Raw genomic sequence first — 25711 nt, 5'->3', positions numbered from 1 at the left:
AGCGATATGCTCCTGTCAAGAATTGAGATATCGTTTTAAAAAGGAGTCACTTAAAAAATAAATGAATTAATTAATTAATAAAAAGGCTGCCATTGACGGTGCTCGACACCCAATCCATTTAGACTGGGAACGTTTGTTCATTCAAAACCAGAGCATTCAAAGTCATTCGGTCCGATTTTCGGGGCATTTACAGGTCACTTGCTTTTAATTTTAGGGCTTTTACAGGTCATTTCCTGTTGAGTTTGAGTCACTGCCTATTCATTTGGGTGATTCCCATGTCACTTCCTGTTCTGTAATGCAAAATACACAGCAAGTGACCCATAAAATACCCCCAAATCAACAGGAAGTAACTGAAATTCAACAGGTAAAAGACCTTAAATGGCCAAAACTTACTCATTGCCTGGCATTGGCTGCCACTGACGGCCATAGACGTTCAATCAGTTTGAAGCTGGAGGGATGGACGAATGTTCATTCGCTGCCATCCTCCCAGTTCAATTGGATTGGATGTCTACTCGTGATAAACTCATTCCAATTCACAGCAGAAGCTGGTTTTTCTGTTTATTAGTTTTTTTATAGCATATCCTAAAATGATTTCCTAACCAATGTATCGAAAATCGTAATGCTATATCGTCAGATCTGTCACATTCGGCTTCTGGTTAGATTTTGTTTTCCATTACAGAGCCGGCAGTGTGGGCGTTCCCATCATCGCACCTGCGGCTAATTCCAGCAGCTCAACATTTGTATATAACGCCGGCGATCCAAGCCAACGTTGCCGAGATATTTGCTTGCTGTTCGCCATTTGACACCAGTACTTTCGAGGCTCGTTGGATTTGCTAGTTTATGCGTCAGCTGTTTTTTCGTTCGGTGATTCCTCTACCTTGTGCAGGTATTGAGTGTGATTATTTTTGTTATCTTGTTGGCTCGCTGCCCACCGCTTAGTTTAGTTTTATTTGATCCCCGTCGACCTCTTGTCACGGACTCCTTTTGTTATTCTCCCTTTTTCCGCGATCGCGTGTTTTTTAGTTGTATTAAAAACCCCTTTTACTATTCCCTCTGTTTTTTGTCTGCTCTTTGGTCCAATCTTGTTTTCCGCGTTCGCGGATCGTAACAAGATCATCGTTATCGTGAGCTTTGTATCGCAAATCGTATCGTATCGTGAGGTACCAAGAGGTTCCCACTCCTAGGCCAAATTGTTTTTTTTGGTCACCAGTGCAGCTGGCGTTTGGTACTTAAAGTTAACGATGCTTGACAGGTTTGTCAATAACATGTAACAAATTCTTCTAGTTTTAATATCTCAAAATACAATATCGCACTGTATTGCAAACCCCCCAAAAATGGCAATGATAGTTTTTTTACAATATCGTTCAGGCCTATTTTAGAGTATGGTACATAGACTTCACTGTTAGTTGAAGGGCAACGGGGCGCGGGGACGCTCAATAGGGGGCCTATTTTCAAAAACTTAAAATTCAAATATTTTCAAAACCAAAGCTGCAAGTGACCTAAAACCAAAACAGGCACCTCATTTCGGCATATGTGAGTCTCCATGAGCAGCGGCACCAAAAAAGTCGTTCCCTAATAAAATCCCGATTAATTATTTTTTTTTTATAAGTATAACACAACTTAAAATGGCGATAAAATTCTCAGATTTTACACTGGATGCACAAAAATCACCAAACGCAAAGATGATCACCTATATTTTCAGGATCAATACCAATATTTAACATATCATATGTTTTCAACAGCTAATACATCAATCAATTTTCACATCAGAAATTTAATATTTGAGGAATGCATCCAGAATCATCTTAATTTTACTCAACAAAAGCAAATTTTGCTATATACATTATATATATTTTTCTCTATACAATCACAACTTTTGGGTTGAATTCCGATGTCACTATTGCCTCAGCACGTCTTGCCAGCTATTTGGCCCTCGTCGTTTTTAGATTGAAATGTTACTTGAAAAGCCAAGAACTTTTTGTATAGACGCAGAATGGCTAAATTACTAGATTTTTGGTAAAAAAAAAAAAAAAAGAAATTTTAAATTAAAAAACCTGATTATTTGAATGTAAAGTTACGCTATTGTGTATGGATACAAAATCCAGCATGGCGGCCATCACAAAATAAGGAGCTTTTTAAATAGAAAAATTCGCGTAAATAAATGCGTAAATCACTGTATTTCTATAAATATGAACGTAAAACAGTCTATTTTCTTGGTTAAAAGCAAAAAAAAACGGGCAGTTATCATTCATTTTACGTAAATATTTCAATCTAAAGTTACGCACATTTTTTCCCATTCATTTAATCTTTTTCACAACGCTTCAAAATGCATGCAAGGGGCTTTTTATATAATAATTACCTTGAATCCTCGACCAAATCTCTCGAGACACTCCTGCCTGCTTGTATGCACTAAAACTGTCGTCCTGTTTCCACCTGAATCCAGCGGTAGAACGCAGCGTGTGTTTGAGTTTATCGCAGTGAAAGCTGCCACGATACTTTGCCTGGCCCAGCCCCCTACGGGTAGCCGTGGCGCAATGTCTGTAGAGGCTGCCTCGTCAACTGATAGTGACGTCAATGTATGGTAAATATTAATGCTGCCTTTCGTGTTTAGAATGGCTTTTCAAAAAAGTGATTAAAATTATTATTCCATGTATTGTATCCTTACTTGCACACAGTATGATTAAATACAAATTGTTAAAAACTCTACTGGTTTATCTCTGCTTGACAGTGTCAAGCAAAGATGTTTTTCCCACCACATGCAGGATAATCTGCATATTGCTGCGATGACCAAAACAAACACTGACTAAAGATAGCAGCGATGCTTGACCCCTGAGGGTTATATGTGGCCCCTGTTTCAGAAAAATCCTAGAACCGCCACTGCTCATGGAGGATAAAGAATATATGCCTGTAAGTGTTGTCATTCACTATATTCAAATATCCTTTGTTTGAATCATTGACGGTACTAGATGTCCATTCATGTGGCTCTTTTCATCCTTCTGCTTTGAATTTGTTTATCAATAGCAGGTGTCCAATCCATTTGATGAGGGAGGCTAGCAACGAATGAATAATTTTCACTTCAAGTGTATTGGACATCTATTGCCATCAGTATCAATGATAATTATTAGCATGTGAATGGAGGTTTTTTTTTTTCTTTACTTTTTCTCCAGTATTTTGTTAGCAAAGAGCTAGTTGGAACTTTAGGCAGTTGTTTCAAATGCACAATTTATGATCATATTAGTTTTATATTTATCGTTAACATTAAAACCATCTTGCGAGGAATTAGCTTTGAACCTTCCACAGTCCACACCCTTTTATTTATTTATTTTTTTAAATAATTTGTTACAGATTTGGCAGAGTGCTGCTTATTGTAAACTAATTTGAATTTAATTCATCTCACAACTTGGAAGGTTGAAAAGTTGTTTGTTTGTCTTTCCTGACACATTCGGTGATGTCTCATTCTTGACGCCATAGCTGGGAAAGGCTGTAAGAGATCTTAAGGCAGAGTTTACAACCAGTCTCATGGGCCAAATAATTGTCTGGACTTAATGTTTCTTCTTAAATCCGCAGTGATTCATTTTTTTAGCGGACATTCAGTCACCAGATTATAACTAGATTCACTTTCATTCAATACACAGTCTCCTTATGAGTTTACATTCATTCAAATTCGGACTTTGGACGGCCAGACATGATGTAACAACCAAATTAATGTTCCAGCCGTGAGAGACATCTTGACCTTGAATCAAATGACAGTTCTTTTTAGACCCGCAGATGGGAATGGATACAGAATCTTAAAACGATATAATTGAATTTTTCAAATAATTCGAATTAGTATCCGAAAAGCGAGTCAGGAGAAACGCAAATCATCCAATCCATTACCAACATGAGGTCATTCCACCTCCATTTATTTAGCCTACCTGACTTTTGTGAATGGAAATGGCCCATGCCAGTTTGAGTGGCAACTGCTGTCGGCTCAGGTGCGTCCCAGCCCCCGATTTAAACACCCAGCGTTCAAACTTCAGCACCTCCGTGACGCCGCACATGAAGCGCACGCGCGGGAGTCCTAGGGGAGGAGAAAAAAAAAAAAAAAAAAAAAACCACAAGTCAGCGCTTTCTAAAATGAGCAGTTTCAAACTGTAATTTCCCTAATGTATTCATTTATTCTACAAGTTCATTTAGGTGACAGAAAATACAGTATAGCTATTAATTTGCCATGACTGAAACACATTGCTAAGCAAATTTATTGGAAACACCCGTCTTTCCCGATTCATCTTAAAGACAATTTTGCCAGCAAGTGTTTAGAAGCCGTTTAGTATTCAGTGAGCTGTCAACATTTACCATTCAACTCATTGCTGCCATTGACAGCGATAGACGTCCAATCCATTTGAAGTAGGAGGGTGACAGCGAATGAAGGTTCGTTCAAATAGATTGGACCTCTACTCGTGATAAATTCATTTAAATTTACAGCAGAAGGAGGAAAAGAGCCACATGATTCCATGAAAAGAATGAAACAAACTCAATTTAAAACATGCTTTTTATCAGTTAAACCAGTTAATAGGTTTATAATCTTAAGATCTTTTGCATTTATTAGATTTTTTTTTTTTTTTTTTTTTTTTAAATCCATTGAAGCAACCCTTTGCGAACTTTCCTAAATACATTTAGACGATTACCCTTGAATGTTCTCAACCAAGCTTACAATAATAAGATAAATGCGTGCTAAGCTAACCATGTTTTCCTGGCTCAAACGCCACCACAACCCCTCGGGCTCCATTCACCAGACCACGAGTTACGTCCAGGTTCTTTGTCAGCATGACCTACACAACAAAAGCATGGGTTGATAGGTCAACGATGGTGTTGAGAGCGTGAGGAGTGCACATATACACACACCTGAGCTCCTACTTTAAGATGAAGCAGTCTGCTGACAGGACTGAGGGCGTCTATGGTCCTTACCAAGGCCGGGTCACTATCTACAGCCTCAAACAGCCGTGCAGACCCTGATAAACAAAAAGGCATGTGCAGACTTTAAGAATAACAAACTGCACGAAAAAGGTTTTTTAATTTCAACCAATATTTCCTTACCTTTTAACATATGTACAGCAGTGGCTCTTGAACATTTTAAGGTAAGTGCATCCTATTTGGCTCTCTGAGTACCTTTATCAGGGATAATATCAAATCACTGGTTGCCATTAATGGCGCCAGATGACCATTTTGACTGGGAGCGAATAATCGCTGCAAGCGCTCCCAGTCACTTTCTGTTGATTTTAGGGCAATTCTGGGTTACTTCTCGCGAATTGATTTCTGGGTGACCTCCTGTTTATTTTTGTCATTTCCTACTAAGGATGTCCCGAACCGATCACGTCATCATAAATCGGGCCGATCGCGCTCTTTTTCAGAGGATTGGAATCAGGGGAAAAGGATTGGGTTTTTGATTAAAAAAAAAACATTTATGTTTTTCTGCTTTATGCTCGTACAGTGCCACAACCTCTCACCCTCCTTCCTGCTCAGCAGTGCGGCCAGACTGTCCAGCTTGCTTTGGTACTTAAAGTTAATGATGATTGACAGGTTTGTAGCTTTGATCTCCCCAGAGAGGCTTGGTCACTCTACGCTCAAATGCACAAATGTGTCAATCATCCTTAAACTTGCATAAGTGTGCTGAGGCAACTCACTGTGTAGGTGAGAAGCTGTTCTCAGCAGCGTGAGCGGATTTGAGTGGACTAATTGAAGGGCGCATTTAATAAAGAAAAGCATTTTTAAACATTCCTCGCGCCACTTTTTGTTATGTACTTCCTCAATCTAAGTACATTTAAGGCCGAGACTTGAGTGGAACACTTCTTTATTCAATGTCCTTTTCATCACATGTACACACGACTCATTACTTAGGTTTTTTTTTTCTTTGCCATCATTCTACAACAACAGAGAGCGCACAACTATGCAACAGCTGTGTGACATAAAAATGTTAAACTTGTTTAAAAATAATTCCTATTATGAAGGAGGCAGGGTGGGACAGTGATATACTTAGAACTTTTGTTATCAAAAAAAAAAAAAAATTTGCAAAAATATGCAATTGGGACATCCCTACTTCTGACTGATTTAGACAATTTCCAGTTAACTCTCTCTTGATTTTGGAGCATTTCCAGGTCACTTTCTATTGCCATTAATTTTAAAACAATCTCAGTGTTTCTGGTAAATTTAGCCATTTATGGTCACTTTCTTTTGATTTCAGGTCACTTCCCATTGATTTGGGGACATTCCAGATTTGTTTCTGTTGATTTGTTGAATTTAAAATGTATAAAAAGAGAAACTGGTTTTGGACCACACTAAAACTCTAAAGAAGATTTTTTTTTTTTTTTTTTTCAAATTTCATATCAATTCAATGAAGGCCCTATAAAAGGTTAAATTTGAATATGACTGAACTACAGTATACTACAGTACTTTTGTAGTATGAACAAAAGGTTTTTCGATTATTATTATTTTTTACCTGCCTTTTTCAGCTGCTTAGACACGGAGAACAGGAATCTGAGTGTCCTTATGGACCAAACAGTTAATGTATCACATAGAACATGCTTGTTCAAACATTTAATTCAGTCAATCTTCATGCATACCACTAGAGGAAGCCTACTAGATCAACGCTTTGAGAACCGCTGATCTACAGTACTTCAATTAAACTCAAATTTAAAGGTTTCAAGCTGATAACAAAACTTCAAAAGTAACCTCCTAAACAACAAAAAGTTTACACGTGACCGTCAGCACTAATGCTACAAAGCTACTTCGTTTTTGCCAATTTCAAAGTCGCAAACTTGTAAACGAATGTCGTACCTGGTAGTTGCTGAAGCTTGTTGTCGTTAGTAAGCTCCACGTCATCCTTGTGTGTGCACAGCCTGGTTGCTACGATACCGTCTCTGTCGATATGACGGTAAGCGCTCTCCGTCAATTTATTTGTGACCTGTTCTGTCACCCTGTAGGGAGTTGATCAAGTCATTTAGCTGAGAAAATCTGTCAGCACTGGAAGCCCTTTGGGATGAGATTGGATTAAAAATTTACCTTCCCACTCTTACTGCCTGAAGGAGAGAGATGAAGGTCTGATCCGTTTGTCGTCGCACCTCAGTCAGTTCCAAGTTGATCTGGATGACTTTACGCCAACATCTGGCCTAATGGATAGTAACGATAACATTTTATTTGAACACATGAAATGCTAATCAAGAACAAATAGACCATTATCTTGTGCAAACATACAGTGCACTTTTTTTCTATTGAATTAGGCTTACAATGTGTTATTAGGGAATCAAATAATGGACCATTGTTTAGTTGCAACATCCAGGGACACGCAATGAAAACAATAAGGAAAATCAATGTTACCTTATTGTGGTTTTCAAGGCATTTATCAATATTGATTCAAATTAACCTCTAAAAATGCTTGTGCTTTAATAGTAGCAATTAAAAACAATCACACTAACAGTCACATTATACGCATCTTTGTGGGTTTCTGTTTTTGGATTTTTTTACCGTTATCATTTCCTCGTCATTTTAACTGTTGACGCAAAGCTCTAGAGAGAAAAAAAAAAAAATCCCATTTACCGAGACGTTGTGTTTACATATACTGTATACACACCCACACTTTAGGTTATGCTGGGAGGGCTATCCATTCGCCTCTCTCAATCAAAATCGATTGGACGTCTAGCGCCGTTAAAGACCAAATGTGAAGTAATTTCATAAAATGCCAAATAGGGTCACAATTAAAGTAATTAAACATTGTCCAACAAATAAAGCATGAAAAAATAATTTATATGTTGTATATTTGACAAAATATCGCATTTCCGAAGTTCGAGCCTGAAAGGGGATGAACCCGGAAGTGACACGTCACACCGAGAACAGCGATGACAGCGCTCCATACGGCCGCCATACAAAGCCCTTCAAACACTGATTCGAACAGCAATATAAGCAAAAGATCGAGCGCAAGTGAGGAGATCCAAGTTTTTGAAGAGTTGGAGGAAGAGGAGGAAGTTGGAATTTTATGTTGGACCATACATGTATTAGCCAGACGCTAATCAGGATGCAAACAATGTGCCCAGACTACCTTACATGTAATGGAGACAAGACCAATCGAGATTACAAGATTGGTAAAATATAGGCTGTTATTATTTTTATGATTTGAAGCATGTCACGTAAATAAACCACCTACTATTGCCTGGGATAAAAGAAAAGTTTTGACGAATCCCCGATCGTGTTGTGGAATGAACGGTGGAGGCTAGCGACGTTAGCTTTTTTTTGCCTACCATGTTTCGGCGAACACTTCCGCCTTTGGACCCTCTGACGGGGGTAGGGGTGTTCGCCGAGGCATGTCAGGTGGATAAACCACCTACTATTGCCTGGGATAGAAGAAAAGTTTTGACGAATCCCCGATCGTGTTGTGGAATGAACGGTGGAGGCTAGCAACGTTAGCTTTTGTTTGCCTAGCATGTTTCGGCAAACACTTCCGCCTTTGGACCCTCTGACGGGGGCAGGAGTGTTCGCCGAGGCATGTCAGGTGGATAAACCACCTACTATTGCCTGGGATAAAAGAAAAGTTTTGACGAATCCCTGATCGTGTTGTAGAATGAACGGTGGAGGCTAGCGATGTTAGCTTTTGTTTGCCTGACGTTGTTTCGGCGAACACTTCCGCTTTCAGACCCTCTGACGGGGGCGGGGGTGTTCGCCGAAGCATGTCAGGTAAAATAAACCACCTACTATTGCCTGGGATAAAAGAAAAGTTTTGACGAATTTATAAGTGTAGTCAAAATGAACTCAATACAACTATGATCGGGGATTGCCACGAGTTTGCTTCTGCTGTTTATTCCACAACACGATCGGTGTTTTGCCTCGAGTTACCTTTCGGCTCGCGTCGCTACCTTCTGATGTTCATTCCACAACAGTTGGCAGCTCTGTTTTGACAAAGTCATCAGTCATCTATCCAAAAATCACACTTACTTTTTTTGCAAATCCTTGATCATAAGCAGACCAGTTGAGGAAGCAGGCATCTTCGAAGTGTTTGTAGCAGAGAACACTACTCGATAATGGCGTGAAATTCATTCGCTTAGTGCGAACGAAAGATGTCCATTTACGTGCCCTGCTATCCTTTGGCCACTCATACAACTTTTCTTTGAATTGAAAACAATACATCGCCACACACCGCCGCGGCATCTTACAGAGAAGCAATGCAACAATACTGTTCTATGGCGAACTTCCCTCGCAGTTCTCGGTGTGACGTCATTTCCGAAGATTGTCGAAGAAAAGCATTTTTGTTGTCAAGGGCGTTGCTATGGGTTAAACAAAGAATCTGGAAGGGTTGCGTTAAAAAAAAAAAAAAAAAACGAAAATATGCTTATAATTGTTTAGCCATTGATATTATTCAAAAACATGGTTGGCCAACCTTACTTCACATTTGGTCTTTAATGGAAGCCAATCAGTTACATGGGTACCCTCCCTGTAAGGGTAATAATAATTTTAAAAAATAAAATAAAGTCATTATACAGGTCTAACATATCTGAAGACCCTGTTGAGTTAATTGTGAGTCTTTTTTTCCTGCATATTTTTGACGCAGTTGCAGATAATTGCTGAAAAAATGCTGGGACTGAGATCTATGTAGTACTTGGTTGTCTTAGAAATGTTTCTATTCCAGATTTCTTTTTTTTTTTTTTTTAAAGGAGGGGCGTGGCTAAAACATAGCTCAATGACACCCCTTGCCCAGTTAACAAGCCTACTGATGGAATTGTAGCGGGGGTGTTAGAGTGCCTTGTTTTTGGGTTTGAGTGCACATACGTCAAGGTGGAAGAGCAAGGTTGGGGGGGGGGGGGGGGGTCATTCTACCTGAAAACAAAACTTGGCCTTTTCCTTTCCCTTTGAAACAGGAGGCAATTGTAGGAAATCTCCACAAATAATCAGCTGGATTCCCCCGAAAGGCTCAGTGGACCTCCTCACAGACCTGTGCATAGTGTGGGAGAAAAAAAACTTGCCGATAAGATGCATCAACATTAAACCTTGTTGTTAATTGACCAACTAGCACCAGTCTTCAACCAATCACTGGAACACACCATCATCCCAGCCAGCCTAAAATCAGTCACAGTCATCCATCTCCCCAAAAATTCACCTAAAAGAAACCTCAATGACTTCCGTCCAGTAACACTCACTCACTCGTGTCATTACAAAGCGCTTTTGAAAAACTGGTACCGAGGCACATCAAAGCCCATCTCCACCCCATTCTCGATCCATATCAGTTTGCATACCAGCCAAACAGATCCACAGAACATTCAATAACCACCGACCTCCACGTTGCACTGAGCCACCTTGAGAATAAGGGAAGCTATGTAAGAATGCTCTTCATCGATTACAGCTCAGCCTTTAACACAATAATACCAGATATTCTAATCCCCAAGTTAGCCAAACTGGGACTCCCAACCTCTACTGGATTAAGAACGTTCTGGTCAACCGACCCCAGCATGTGAGGCTGGGTTCCCTCCGCTCTTCCCCTCGCAACACTCAGCATCGGCTCACCCCAAGCCCCATTCACCCTCAGAGCATCACTGAAATTCACAGATGACACAACGGTGGTGGGGATGATCAAAGAGAGGAACGTGGCGGCCTACGGAGATGAGGTCCTCAGACTCAGTGAGTGGTGTTCCTCCAACATCCTTGCACTGAATATCTCCAAACCTGAGGAACTCATCCTGGACATCCAACAGCACAAAACCACCTCTGGCCCCCTGTAGATTAACAGCGAAAGCATGGAGCAAGTGGAATCCTTCAAATTCCTTGGAGTCCACATCTCTGCTGACCGCTTCTGGACAACTGACATCACAGCACTGGTTAAGAAGACGCAGCACCACCTGAGAGTGCTCAGGAAGGAGCAACTGGGCACCAACCTGCTGGTGACCTTCTGCTGGTCAGCCAGTGAGAGCCTGTTGACCTATGGTGCATCAGTGCAGCACTCAAGCTGCACAGAACCAGACCACAGAGGGTGATCAAAACAGCACAACTCTCGGTGCCTAGGAAGGACAATGAGCATCATGAAAGACTACACCCTAGTTTGCACCTCTTTAACCTGTGTCCCTCTGGCACGCACCAAAGAGCCGTACCAGCCAAAACAAACAGACCGAGAGCTGTCCCCATACAGATAGTCCCTGGGTTACGATGGACCTGACCTACGCGATTTCGACTTTACGACCCCTGCGTCTTGTCATTTTTTTTTTTTTAAAATGTTGACTCTTGTTTTGTGATGCATGCTTTTATTTTGGCACAGGACGCGTAAAACAGGAAGCGAACACACACACAGAGCAGCCGATTGACAGCGGTGACGACCTGCCCGCACATTTGTTGCTTGTGAAGCATCCAGAGGCAACGGCTGTCTATCACCTATGGTTTATTGTACATTTTCAATTGTTGTCGAATACTCGGGGTGAGTTTAGGTGATTTTTTTTAATAATGTGTGGAGGCGAACTGATACATGCTAATCTTTGTTATTGCTGTATCAGCAGCTACTTGTAAATGCAAATTTGAATTTCTATTATTGAAGATGAGACAGATCTAGTTTCATTTTATTTTAGTTTCATTCTGCAAGTGTTGATGTCATGTGCAGCTGAATAAAGTCAGCAAACTACACGGACGTCTGACATCGTCATTTCGGCGCTTAGCTCACTGTCTAGCCAGGACTTTGCCCAAACGCCTTGGCAGCGACAGTACAATAAAGTATAATACATGATTTGATTGTTTTCTTTTGTTTGTTTGTTTGTTGATTTTTCTAAGAGAGTGTTTTGAGGTACTTCGAGGGTTTATTCCGATTTATGCAGAAATCCGGGTTATATCGCCAGCGCAGGAACGGAACTTGTTCGTAAACCGGGGACTGCCTGTACTCAACTCAAGCTTGCGCTGAAAAACTGACATGCTGCACACCACTGACAATGTCACTGTCATTGCACTGCTAATGCCACAACATTGTCACATGCATCTCAATAAGTATAATGTTCTAAGACATCTGTCTCAATCTGGGTACTGCATATGCAATATTTGCAGTGTTACATTACAGCATCTTTGCATGGTTACATCAATATTTAAGCACAAATGAATCATAATGATATCAAGTCAGCCATTTGCCTCCTAGTCAGAGTAATGTAAATTGTCATATAAGCACTGTTAAATTACTACAAACTCACTACTTGCTGCAAGTCATTTATTCACTTTATTCCCAATCTGTGTACCTTGGAACCTGCATCTTTATATTAGCCTGATTGTATTTTTGTTTTATGTGGTGCGCTTTATGGTGAAGCTTTAAATCTCATTGTACTCTGTACAATGACAATAAAGGCTTTCTATTCTAATCCATTCTAACATAGATCACACTGGCAAACTGGAAGCCCAGGGGCCGGATCTGGCCCGCCACAGCAATAGCGCGGGCCATGCAAATAAATCGTGCGCAGTGATTTCATGTTTCTCACAAAAATTTTTTTTTTTTAAATGAAATTAATGTAGGAATTGATCAATGATTGATTGATTGATTGATTGATTAATGAAAGATTAAGGACTCCAGAAATGAGAGAATTGTTTTCCGCCTTTGTTTAAGACAATACTGTACATAAAAAACAGTTCAAATAAAATAAAAAGTGAATGTTTGAAGTTTTTTAGTTTTGTAAATATATACTAGATATACAAATAACTAGATTTTTAATTTGTTAAATTATAAAATAAAAAAATGGAACATATATTCAAAACAGAAAATATTTGCCTTCTTTTATACATATATAACGTTTATAATATTTTATTGTGAAATTAAAAAAAAAAAGAAATAAAAAAATTATATTAAGAATTCCAAAAAGAGGATTTGGATAATTGTGCGGTCAACTAAGTTGATTGTTGATTAGTTCGCTAATAGATAAGTTGTGGTCAATAAATCATGGAAGCCCAATTTTCACTGCCATTGACGGTGCTAGACATTCAATATATTTTGACTGGGAGGGTCGGGCAGCGATCATTTGCTCCTCCCAGTCAAAGTGGATTTGATGTCTAGCGCCGTCAATGGTTGACCAAAGGAAGATTTTTAAAGGAAACCATAACTACAATTTGGCCTGCGATAAAGATGAGTTTGACACCCCTATTAGAACTATGGATTTTACCTAGCTACAGACTCGAGCTTGTCAAAGAAAGTAGCGTCCACCATGGAGATCTCGTCAATGACCAGGTGTCGACAGGTAGTCCAATGCTGCAGCACCCTGGGCCTCTGTGCTAGTTCGATACATTGCTCCAGTGGGGCTGAGCCTGAGCCAATACCTGGATTGAAGGGTTGATGATGTGGAGAGAAGGGGCACAACAAAGGTAAAACAAGTGTAGGGATAATTAACTGAAAATAAAGTTCTATCCTGAAGTAAGACACTCCAAAATGACATGGATTCTCACACAATTTAAGTTTTCTAGGAACAAGAGTAACAGCAATTTAAGTTATTCATGTTTATGTAAAAGTACAGTAATCCCCTCTTCTTTGTGGGTTCCAGGTTCACGTTGATCTGTCAACGGTAGCCAATGAGTTAAGGTATGACCTCAGAAAAAGCCCCGACTGACCTGCAAAATTATGTAGTGTTGTTCCTCCAATGTGACATGCAGCCACTCCAGTACTAGCGGTAGCAAAGGTGCTCTTTGGGGGAAGTGATCCAATTAGTCTCTTCAATAGGAAGGACTTCCCTGTACCTGGAAAAAAATAGTAAAATGAGATAATAAAAAGACTAATACCATCATGTAAAAAGTATAAAGTGTAAATAAAGTGTAACTTCAATGCAAATTTTGGAGAAATTGCAAAGGTAGCTTTGTTGTGATGGTTGGATGGTCACTTCCTGTTGATTTGGGGACATTTTGGGGTCACTTCTTGTTGATTCTATGGCATTTTGGGGTGTTTTCGGGTGATGACGGGTCAATTCTTGTTTGTCACAGGTCACTTCCTATTTATGGCAAATAGGGCCATTGGAAATGAACAGGAAAGTTTTAGGCAAATTTTGGTGGAAACGTATGTTTTTGCCGAAAGAAAAACAATCGTCTTGTGCACTTCAATAGCCTGAAATCTGATACATGCAAGGCTACCATCCACTATAAACTACAAGGTATGCATATACAGTAGCCACACATATTTATACCGGTACCTGCACTGCCAGTAAAGAAGACGTTCTTTCCACTCAACACAGCATTGAGGACAGCAGCCTGTCCTTTGTTAAGCTTACGAGTTGGTAGACACAGGATGGGTTTTTTGTTGGGGTTGTCTTTCACCTGAAATAGTCATAAAATATTGGTTCAAGAGCCTCAAGTTTACGCAATAAAACAAATGTCAGTACTACCACATAATGATTACTGTACAATAAAAGTGAAGTGGTGAACACAATATTATGTACAGGTTTAACACAGTTACACTTCCCCTAAAGCAAAAAGCAATACAGACTTACTTGCACCAATAGTTATGAAGATAGATTTGTTGAAGAATGTTACTTTATCGAGAATTGCATGGGACACTTTCTTGGAATAACGTGCCAGGAAAAGCCTTGTTTGGTATCAGGCGAATTGAAGCAAATGGTCACAAAACTAATTCAAGTTGCATTTCACATTCTTAGAATTCACTTTACAGGGGCTTTGTTGCCCTCTTGTCTATGGGGCGCCGTTTGTAAAGGAGCACATGCTGAAAATTTCGACAACATTTTCTCATATTTAGCGCCACACAGTGTTTAAAATGTGGTGTGAAATTTTTTGTCACTTTTTTTTTTGCACATTTACAACATTATTTAAAAATAAATATTTAAGTTGCTAAACAATCAGTATTGTACCTGAATGTTGAAATCCAGAACTAAATGTTTATTTATATCTTAAATGTAAATATTAAATTCATATCCTAAATATTAAATTTATATTCTAAATTTATATGTTAAATCCAAACTTTATATTTATATATTAAATCTAAATGTTAAATTTATATCCTAAATTTATATGTTAAATCCAAACTTTACATTTATATATTAAATCTAAATTTTAAATCTAAATCTTAAATTATATATTAAATTTAATATTTTAAATCTAAATCTTAAATTATATCCTAAATGTAATTATTAAATTTATATACTAAATGCTAAATCTAAATGTTAAATCTGGAAAAGGGTGAAACTAAATATTTAGCTTAATATGCAAATTCACACGACTGGACACCGGAAGTAACAAAATAAAAGCTTGGAGCAGCTCAGACTTTGTTCACGTTGCTTGAAAATGAATAAAGCCTACTGAACGGTGGCGGTCGCCTCTTGGACATGAGTCATTGTGATAATAACAATATCTAGGTTAAATACACATTTAGGAGAAACTATTTAAAGAGTATTTTGTGCTTTTCGTGTCACTTTTACGTCCATGAGCCCAGAAAAGTTACTAAGAATAGCCACCAGGGGTCTCTGTTGGACGACCGTAGCTCAAGGTTGACCTTTCTCACTTCATTCATTCATTCATTTCTACTGCAAAAATCCCGCGTTTCTCACAGTCGGCGAAGGTGGGCTGAAAGAAAATATGTCGGGCGAGTCAAGTTTAGCAGAGACTATCGGCCAAGCCATTCTCACAGCAATCGGTCTTTGTCAGGTGACGTAACGCTGTCAAAAGCCGCAGTGCATTGTGGGTTGAATCGCCATTTTGAGTGAACACTTATTGTAAACAACTGAGCAATGAGAATCGTCTTTGCTTTCATCATTGTCTTTGATAAATGGGACACTCGTGTTGTTTGAAAGGCTGCCATACTAAATCACACGGCAAAAATGGCAGCAAATTGACCACGACGTATGATTTTTTTGTTTTCCCTCTTGGAAAAGAGGTTATAGATAGCAGGTTGAGGAACTAATGAAGCGGCGTCGGATGGCCTGGGTCGCAGCAGTGAGACGGAAGGGCATCACTTTCGACACCATATCTCCCTTCCGGCGTGTTTGCTCTCGGCATTTTCATAAAGGCAAGTCAGTTTTTTTCAAAGTATTGATACTGAATATGCTGTTTTTTTTCTTTCTAAAGTCGCTATTTTCTCATTGGCTAACCTTAGCTAGCTAGGCTCACTTGTAAACTACAGGCAAAGAGGGAGGGCAGTTGAAATGGGTTAATCTGTACGTGATAAATCAGTGTTTAATTTATTCAGTTATTGTTTATAAAAACATTATAGAGTGAATGATTTAAAATATAAAGGTAAACAGCAAAGATGCACAGAAATATTTATCAATGCGCGAGATTTCCTTTTGTGATCTGAGAGATCTGATGGGATGGCAGCATGTCTGATTAAGTGTTTACGACAGTGAAATGCCATGGAAATATCCAATCTTACCTAGCTTTCTAAATAAAACCTGTGATTGCAGGTGAACCAGCTTATGAAATGATGGAGACTGACCCAGACTGGGCACCATCCCTACATCTGGGACACACATCTGTTACACCAGTGGTCTCCAAACTATTCCACATAGGGCCGCAGTGGGTGCAGGATTTCACTCCAACAAATCAAGACCACACCTTTTCACCAATCTGGTGTTTTATATGTTTAATTAGTTGATTGCAGTCAGGTGCTGCTTGTTTTAGTACAAACCACATTGGTTAAAAGGTCTATGCTTGATCGGTATGAACAAAAACCAGGACCCACAGCGGCCCTCGAGGACTGGTTTGGAGACCCCTGTGTTACACCGACAAACACTGCACGCTCTGCAAGACGAATGTGAGCAGCTACGGAAAGAGACACTGCAAGCACCAGAGATGGGGGTCCAGCAGGATGCAAACATTGAAGAGCTGCAGACTAAGGAGGGACCATCTGAGCCTGGTGAAATAAACAGTCACTAACAGAATGAGGAAGGGACACCTGACGCTGGAGAAGAAAGTGGTCAGCTACAGACTGAAGAGGGGACACATGAAGCTGGAGAAGAAGGTGATCAGCTAATCACAGAGGATGAGACGCACAACACCAATCACGATGTGACACAGACTGTGATTATTGACCGTTTTGAAATTTTCACAGAAAACCCATCAAATCTGAAAGCACGTGCCCAAATGTTTTCCAGCTACTAGGCCTGAACGATATTGGAAAAAACTATTGTTGCGATTTTTTTAGGTGTGCAATATATTGCGATATTATATTGCGATAGTAAAAAAAAAAAAAAAAAAATTTAAAGAAATATTCACTAGATGACTTGAATAGCTGTTTGGAAATACTTTGCATGACACACCGTGACCACAGTGTATTCATATAATACGGTTTCATTTGTGAATGATTAAGATTGCTGTATTATTATGAAGGGATCCAGGAAGCCATGTCTGCACAAAATAGATAATTTCTTGAACACAATATTTGACACTTCAACAGCAGCAAATACATTAAATGACAAATAAAAGAGCAGGTGCATTCGTCCCCTGAGTTTTTGACAAAATATAACAATAAATAACAACTTCGGTAAAATAACAACAAAGTTGTAAAACATATTTGAACAAAAATATTAAATATGACAAATAAGAGTTGTTCACAAACTATAACAATAAATAAGAACCTCAGTAAAACAATAAAGTTGTCAACATATTTGAACTTAAATATTAAATCTGTCAAATAAAAGTGCAAGTGCATTAGTCCCCTGAGTTGTTTACACAAAATATAACAATATAGAACTGCAAAACTGCAACAAAGTTGTAAACATATTTAAAAAATATTAAGTATCAAAACTTTATGTGCAGCTGTACTATAGTTATTTGAAAAATACGATTTACAGTTAATTTAAATATAAAAGAAACAGAAACTCAATTGAACTTGTAAATAATTGAACTGAATAACAGCAAATAACTGATGAATAACAGAACCATTTTAACTCCCAAATTTATGTATTTGTCTGCATATCGTCCACCTTCCTTGCTCAGCAATTCTCAACTGGGTCTCATAGGTTTTTGGCCCAGACTACTAGTTTATCCACCATTGCAGGCTTGAGACAACAACGTTGGCCCGTAACAATGTTCCCACCTGTACTAAAAAGCCTCTGATGGGAAGCTCGTAGCAGGAATGCATAGATACCTGCGTTTTAAATGGTCCCACATGTTCGACGGATTACTTCTTGTTGAGGCAACCATGGCGAGGCACTGTCAACAGGGCTGTTTTTTGTTCCTTATATTCTTGTCGATAGCCAAAATACTTCCAAAACTCCTTTTGGAGACAGTCTTCCCTATTCAACGTGCTGCTTGATTGCTTGCTTTCACTTTGAAAACGGCCCCTCCTCCCTCCGCTCTGCTGTTCGGCCCCTCCTCCCTCCCTCCACTCCGCTCTAGCAGGGGAGGGGGAGGAGCCGATGACTGCGAGCTGGAGAGAATGAGAGACTGTGCACTCTCTTTCTCGCTCCTTGCTCAAAACAAACGTTTGTGGATTTAAAAAAATGAAATGAAAAAACTATCGCACGTCCTTGCGATGGGACTATTGCGCATGCGCACATCGCGATGGCGATGTTTAAACGATATATCGTTCAGGCCTACCAGCTACAGTGGGGAGAACAAGTATTTGATACACTGCCAATGGGAAAACTCATTGGCAGTGTATCAAATACTTGTTCTCCCCACTGTACAAGCACCACCACACTATGAAGTATTTAATATGTATTACACCCAAGGGAGCCATTTGTTTCATATCAAAAGGCTGGGGAGGGCATACAAGTGAAAAACATATAACCCTGAACAGTGATTTTTTTTTTTTTTGTGATAATTTGTTGCCTGGGGACATTGTCTTGGCTGACAGAGGTTTTGACATACAAGAATGTGTGGGCATGTAGTGTTCAGATGTCAAACTCCCAGCATTTACAAAAGGCCGCTGTCAGCACATTTGAGAATCCATGTTGAAAGGGTCATCGGAAATGTTTGTCAGAAGTATAATATCTTAACAGGAACCATACCCATAAACATGATTCTTCCATGTGAAGGTGAAGAAGCTACAATGTTGGATAAGGTCACTTTCTGCTGTGCCCTGATAAGCCATTGCCCAACAGTAGTATAGTACAATTTTCTTTTCGTAGTGTTTGTACAAGCAGTTTTTTTTATACGTTTGTAGATGACTTAAACCTGTTTAATAAAGTATGTCAGTGACAATTTTGAAGTCTTGACTCCTTGCTACTCTTAGGTACGTAAAACGTGTTGGTTTTGATGATGAAAAGTACTTTTTTTTTTTTTTTTACTAATTCAAACAATTTTGTGGAGATAAACACTGAATAGGAAATACAATGTTTGCTAACAAAACGAGATGTTTGACAGGTTTACTTTTTTTGGATTTAAAATTCTCAATCAAAACAGCAGCAGCAGCACAATGGTAAACAGAAAATAGCAATACAAGGAAATATAAAACGTGCATATGAAGAAAAATAACACTAGTTGTAGAATAACGTGTTCAAGTAAATTTGTCCCACTTCACATGATAAGTCCTGCATTGAGAGAATTGCACATCTTTGCATGGCAATGTCAACACTGAAACAATATATTGTGCAATATACATGAATTTGCATGTCATTATGACAGTTCCTTCACCTGTTTTAGTCATGTGATGTTTAAGATGATATTCAAGGTACAATTCAAGTTCAAGGATGTTCAAGTAAGAGCTGTATCATGTTTCTGAGAGTAGCAACGAGTGACGACTGTGTTGTCGCAGTCCTGCGGTCGAAATGCGAAGATCCTGCACCGAGCCATTCGTTAAATGTCCGTGAGCTTCGAGAGATTTATAGGTAAGCGCTGATACCGTAAACGAGGGACTTTTTTATATCCAGGGATGAAGTTGGAGGCAGTAATGTGGCGTCGAAGCTACTCCTGTTCTGGTTTGTTTACCTCCGTGATACACTCAAAATGGCGCATGGGGGCGTGTCCGCTAGTTTGGGCACGTGACTGACAAAGACCGATACAAAATTTTCCCACAGCTACAGCGTCGGCGACAGCGGCTTCCACTTCACGATCCACTTCGGTAACTTAAGTGTATTGTGACTGTTGGCTGATAGTCTCTGCTAAACTTGACTTGACCGACATATTTTCTTTCAGCCCACCTTCGCCGACTGTGAGAAACGCGGGATTTTTGCAGTAGAAATGAATGAATGAATGAAGTGAGAAAGGTCAACCTTGAGCTACGGTCCAGTCCAACAGAGACCCCTGGTGGCTATTCTTAGTAACTTTACTGGGCTCATGGACGTAAAAGTGACACGAAAAGCACAAAATACTCTTTAAATAGTTTCTCCTAAATGTGTATTTAACCTAGATATTGTTATTATCACAATGACTCATGTCCAAGAGGCGACCGCCACCGTTCAGTAGGCTTTATTCATTTTCAAGCAACGTGAACAAAGTCTGAGCTGCTCCAAGCTTTTATTTTGTTACTTCCGGTGTCCAGTCGTGTGAATTTGCATATTAAGCTAAATATTTAGTTTCACCCTTTTCCAGATTTAACATTTAGATTTAGCATTTAGTATATAAATTTAATAATTACATTTAGGATATAATTTAAGATTTAGATTTAAAATATTAAATTTAATATATAATTTAAGATTTAGATTTAAAATTTAGATTTAATATATAAATGTAAAGTTTGGATTTAACATATAAATTTAGGATATAAATTTAACATTTAGATTTAATATATAAATATAAAGTTTGGATTTAACATATAAATTTAGAATATAAATTTAATATTTAGGATATGAATTTAATATTTACATTTAAGATATAAATAAACATTTAGTTCTGGATTTCAACATTCAGGTACAATACTGATTGTTTAGCAACTTAAATATTTATTTTTAAATAATGTTGTAAATGTGCAAAAAAAAAAGTGACAAAAAATTTCACACCACATTTTAAACACTGTGTGGCGCTAAATATGAGAAAATGTTGTCGAAATTTTCAGCATGTGCTCCTTTACAAACGGCGCCCCATACTTGTCCAGTACAGGATTACATATTTACTAGTGACGGGATCTGTCGTTCACTTGAGTAAACGAATCCATTCCGGTTCGTTCAGTAAAACGATTCGTTCAAACGAATCGTTCAACGAATCGTTCGCCCCCCTCATCTCCCTCCCCACCCAAATGAATCGTTCGGTTAGTGAACGGGAAGTGACGTTGCCGAACGAATCACCAAAGACCGCTTCGCAGTATAACTGAACGGGAAGTGACATTGCTTGGTCCCTCCCTCTCTTGCACATTGACCACTCGTCGTAGTTTCAGAAATGAGTGACAGGCGATATCATTCTGCTCTCAGAGACAGCCTCGTCTCCCTCCCGCTGCTGCAAAAGCGAGGGAGAACTTCCGCGTCGTCTGTCCTAGTTCTATGGGCTCAAAGTCATGGCTCGTGCTTGCATTTCGAATTAGGACACGGTTAAACATTTTCCTTTTGAGGGGGAAGTCGGGGTTTGGGGTCGGGGGCGCACGGACTTTCTTTAGCATGATCTTGCTCACATATACAATGCTGCTGCTAACAGCCAACGCGGCATGCTTGCTGTCACGAAAATAAAAATAAATCTAAAGTTTAATTTCTAATTATGGAACGGCCAACACATCATATTAACCTCTCGCTCTGTTGTATTTTTGTTTTTTATTATTAAGATGATCGTTTTGAATTTTTGCACTGGTATTAATAAATAAAATAATCCGGTCAGCTCCCCTGTCGTCCCCGCATCTCAGATCGTCAAATGCTGACGAGAAATAATTGTTTGCTTTATGATTTCGCCTTTCTACTCTCATTAGTCTGTTAAGAAAAATGTAGACATATTGCGACATCTCCCGTGTCCGCGCGCTTTGTTTTTGGGGCGCTTGAGTAGCACATGATGGACGGATTGACATAATTTGTCAAACCAACCGACACCCTCTGACACGAAAAAAAAAAAAAAAAAAAACACTCGGAAAAAATTGACATGTATATACAGTTTCATTGCAAATCAGTATTATGGTGATCATACTAAATATTTTTTTTTTTCTGTGCACATATGAGGTACATATCGCTGCCATGAAGCCTCCATATAGTGACAGTTCTCTGCCCGCTTCACTGCCGTCACGCGACCGCAGCTCAGGTTTTCGTAGCTACGCGTGTTTTAAATTACTGTAAATTTGATAGTATATCGTCATAGGCACAGTCCCGAGTCTGTTGAGAAAAGTAGAACACTAAACCATGCTCGCTAGATTTGTGTGGTGTTTTTGTCTTTTTGAGCAGCATTTGATAGGCTCCACGTTAACAAATATGTGACAAAGTCGTTTCCTTTCATTTTATGACTCGTTCACCGCATAGTCATTACTGGAAAGTCAAGTTAGCAGCAAGCTAGGTCAGGAACCGGAGGACCGAATCACTGAACGGGAAGTGACAAAACTCAGTCTTTCCCCCCTGCCTGCACGCTGGCTGCTTATTGGCCACACGTGGAAATGAGTGACATACGCCATGATTCTGTTTCCGCTCCCTCCCCTGCCCGCGATGAGGCTGGCGTCTGATTGGTTGTGTGCGATGTCAGAAGACGCTGCCGCTTGCTCAACGCCCTCCCACGCAGCGAACAAGCGCCACCAACTTCATAGAACGAATCAGTGCAGATGGTGATTAGTTCGGTCTCGTTCACCCAAACAATTCGTTCAAAAAGAACGAATCGTTCGCGACCGATACAACACTAATATTTACAATCTGGTCAAGAAATACAGCAGCATCTGGGTTTTAAGTTGTAACACACGATATTGAGAAAACATGTACTCACAGGGCTGAAATTGCAATCACTCCTCGATCTTTTGACCTGCTGTCCTGACCCTGTGGTCTTGTTCGTACGGTCCGAAAGGCCTTTAGGTGGTACTTTATTTCGGAGCTCAGAGACTCTCTGAATGTCTTTTTGCTGAAGAGGGCTGATGGCCTCAAAACTGCGGGGCAGGCCGGCTTTGAGCTTCTCTCTCGCACTCAGAGTTTTGCCAGATATTCCAGCCTGGTGTTTAATGCTCAGAGTCTTCAGGAAGAGGCTGAGCTGGTCAGGGGGGCAGTTGGAGATGAGCACCTGGATGTTTTCAGGGAACAGCTTGACTGTGCACTTGCCGTCACGGGCGAACTTGGTGAACAGTTTGAAGTTCTTCAGAGGATAATTTTGCGGCACTTTGCCATCGTGGATGCGAAGGACGAGCTCCTGGAACTCATTGCGTCCCAGAAGGACAGAGGCCTTGCGGATGACCTGCCTCCGGGTGGCTTGTCCTGAGGCGTTCAGATGCTCTGTCGTCACACAACACTGCAGCTGTGCCCCGCTGTCTTCCCCTCCAGACATTGTCACAGCTTTGAAATAAAGTTAAATTTGAAATAGAAATTTAAGAATGTGACTTTTTTATGAACATATCGAAAATGAGGAAATCTCTCCATGACCATCTAAGCAAAACATATCTAAATCAAATTGTGATATTTGTATATTTCTACGTTTTATTTGAAGAAAGCAAAAAGGCATTTATGTTATCATTATTATCCCCTTCGTGTCCTACATTTAATGCGTCCATTAAAACTTTAGATCTGTAAATTACAAGCCTTTCTAACACCTTCAATGTTTTTTAATTAAATTTATTTTTTATCTTTATAGTTATATATTCATTTGTTTAACTACTCCATTTGTATTACTAAGGAAGCGTCATAGTTTTTTTTTAAATTGCGATTTCAAGTATCGTCCTGTTTACACATGAGTGTCATCATCGTCCGTGTAATCGAATTGCCGTGTTTCATCCATTTACGTTAATGCAAAACATCAAAACATATTATTTACAATTTTTAAAAAAACATTCATGCAGCGGATCTTGGTTTTCAATAAGAAGTTACCTGCTTTTTGTCCAATGTCCACTGTTCCACTAGGAAACGCCGATTTCAAATTGTCGGCATGCACGCATTGAGCCAATCAGATATGGAGGCCGTCGACCAATCCGAAGTAGGCGATTTAACTGTACAGCCAATGAGAACGCGAGACCTGCTACCCTCGTGACTTTGCCGACCAATGTTAGTCGGAGGATTCAGACGTCCACCGAATCCGGAAATAGCCTCTAAACGTTTTATTTTTTAGTCAGTGGCATGTATTTACTTTTCCAGAAACGCCAAAAATAAAATAATTGAGTATAAAGAATCTGCATAGTACTTAGTAGCGCAGTTACCTTGCCTGAAATTGTAGTGGACCAGCAAATGTAAGAAAACAAACTCAATACTCGAGGAGAACTTGTCAAAAACAAACTACTTATCAAAAAGATTTTATGATACTTGCTCCAAATTTACACATTTTCTTGGGAAAGTTCTCAAATTATGAGTTATTTTCCTATTTGTCGTCCCCTCAATCAGTGGCGAAGTTTGACTTTTGTGGTGGTGGTGGTGGTGGTGGGGGGGGGTGTTGATGATACCGAAATGCAGTGTCAGCAATAAAATCAACTTACAAGATATATGCTCGGATAGTAGCTTAGCCCATGCTCGTACATACAGGCATCCCAGCTGTGTGTGAGTGTGAGCGCGCACGTTTTTCTGTCTTACCTAGTGGAGAAGTAAACGCCGCATCCGTTTTGACTCAATATTTCAGCCAGGAACATTTATAATACCGTATTGGCCGTGGCCTTGCCTGGCACGGCCAGACTGTTCTACCTGTATTTTTCAAACACTGGGGGAATAGTCTGGGACCCAGCCTATCAACGGCCTCTCGAGCAAGCACAAAATCAACCGTCCAATCAGATTAGTTTATTTGCGTGACGTGTTCTTAAGGAGTACCGTCACTCTTCCACGTCGGAAGTCGTCTCCACAACAACACAGATGGCGAACAGGAGAGCCGAGAATATGTTCCATTCCACGGTTAAATCAGTTTTAAATTACCAAAAACACATTGACACAAGTCATTCACAACAGTCTGTCTCGCGCTAGTCATGTTGAATAAACTCCGCTCTACTCGTATGTTTACTTCCGCGCGCAAGTCCCTCGTCGTTTTAATAACGTCACGTTCGCCCGTCGCTGATTGGTCCACTCTGCTGTCTGTTTGCTGTGGCTTGCTCCGCCCTGGAAATTTTATCCGCTGAATGGTGGCCAGACTCAACAGCTGGAACAGCGGTGAGTCTGATATACCAGGCTAGTATTGGCCCGGATATAAGACAGTGTTTTTTGCATTGAAATAAGACTGAAAAAGTGGGAGTCGTCTTATATTCGGGGTCTAGACATTATACCCATTCACGACGCTAGATGGCGCCAGATATCATTGAAGCGAATGCTGAACTTAAAGTGCCTGTGACACGAAAAAGCAATGTTTATTTCATAATACACGCGGTATTTTATGCCCCTGAATGATATGGGCCGCTTGGATGTGTGTGGAAGCGATCGCTATTTTTATTTAGTTTTTTTAATCCCGCGCCATCAAAATGAGTGACTTCCGGCTTCGGTCTTGCATTGAGGAGGCGGGCGCTGTGACGTGTACGGTAGAAGACGTCCTCTTCACGCTACAGTGTACTGTTGTGTATGAGGACAAATGATTCAGCTGATTTTGCGGATTAATACGTGTATTTTTCGCATCACGCCAGCCAAACGGCTGTAGAAAAATCATTCTGTATGAGGGAGAGGCGTATGCGCCTTTTTGGAGTTTCAAAAGGTTCCCATTCACCGTGGATATTTACTGTGGGACCATTGGACTTACGAGGAAGTGAGTAAACAGCTTGTTTTGTATTATGTCAAATACGAATACAGCGATTACAAAG

General features: G+C 39.8%; 1 protein-coding gene across 1 annotated transcript in view; it reads right to left on the bottom strand.

The window, feature by feature from the left end:
- Positions 1–23882, bottom strand: part of pif1 (PIF1 5'-to-3' DNA helicase homolog (S. cerevisiae)) — a 30255-nt gene extending 6373 nt beyond the window's left edge. The window contains exons 1-11 of the mRNA XM_057858390.1: positions 23817–23882; positions 22732–23288; positions 14151–14274; positions 13579–13704; positions 13137–13290; positions 9841–9955; positions 7039–7145; positions 6814–6953; positions 4885–4991; positions 4724–4811; positions 3915–4060 (exon numbers count right to left, since the gene is read on the bottom strand). Coding sequence (XP_057714373.1) covers positions 3915–4060; positions 4724–4811; positions 4885–4991; positions 6814–6953; positions 7039–7145; positions 9841–9955; positions 13137–13290; positions 13579–13704; positions 14151–14274; positions 22732–23280 — 1656 coding nt within the window. The 5' untranslated portion in view covers positions 23281–23288; positions 23817–23882. The remainder of the gene's footprint in view (positions 1–3914; positions 4061–4723; positions 4812–4884; positions 4992–6813; positions 6954–7038; positions 7146–9840; positions 9956–13136; positions 13291–13578; positions 13705–14150; positions 14275–22731; positions 23289–23816) is intronic.
- Between the last annotated feature and the right edge of the window lie 1829 nt (positions 23883–25711).

This window comes from Corythoichthys intestinalis, chromosome 14 (assembly GCF_030265065.1).
Source record: "Corythoichthys intestinalis isolate RoL2023-P3 chromosome 14, ASM3026506v1, whole genome shotgun sequence".
Taxonomy (NCBI): domain Eukaryota; kingdom Metazoa; phylum Chordata; class Actinopteri; order Syngnathiformes; family Syngnathidae; genus Corythoichthys; species Corythoichthys intestinalis.
Note: the sequence above shows the minus strand (reverse complement) of the source record. Positions and strands in the feature narration are given on the sequence as shown.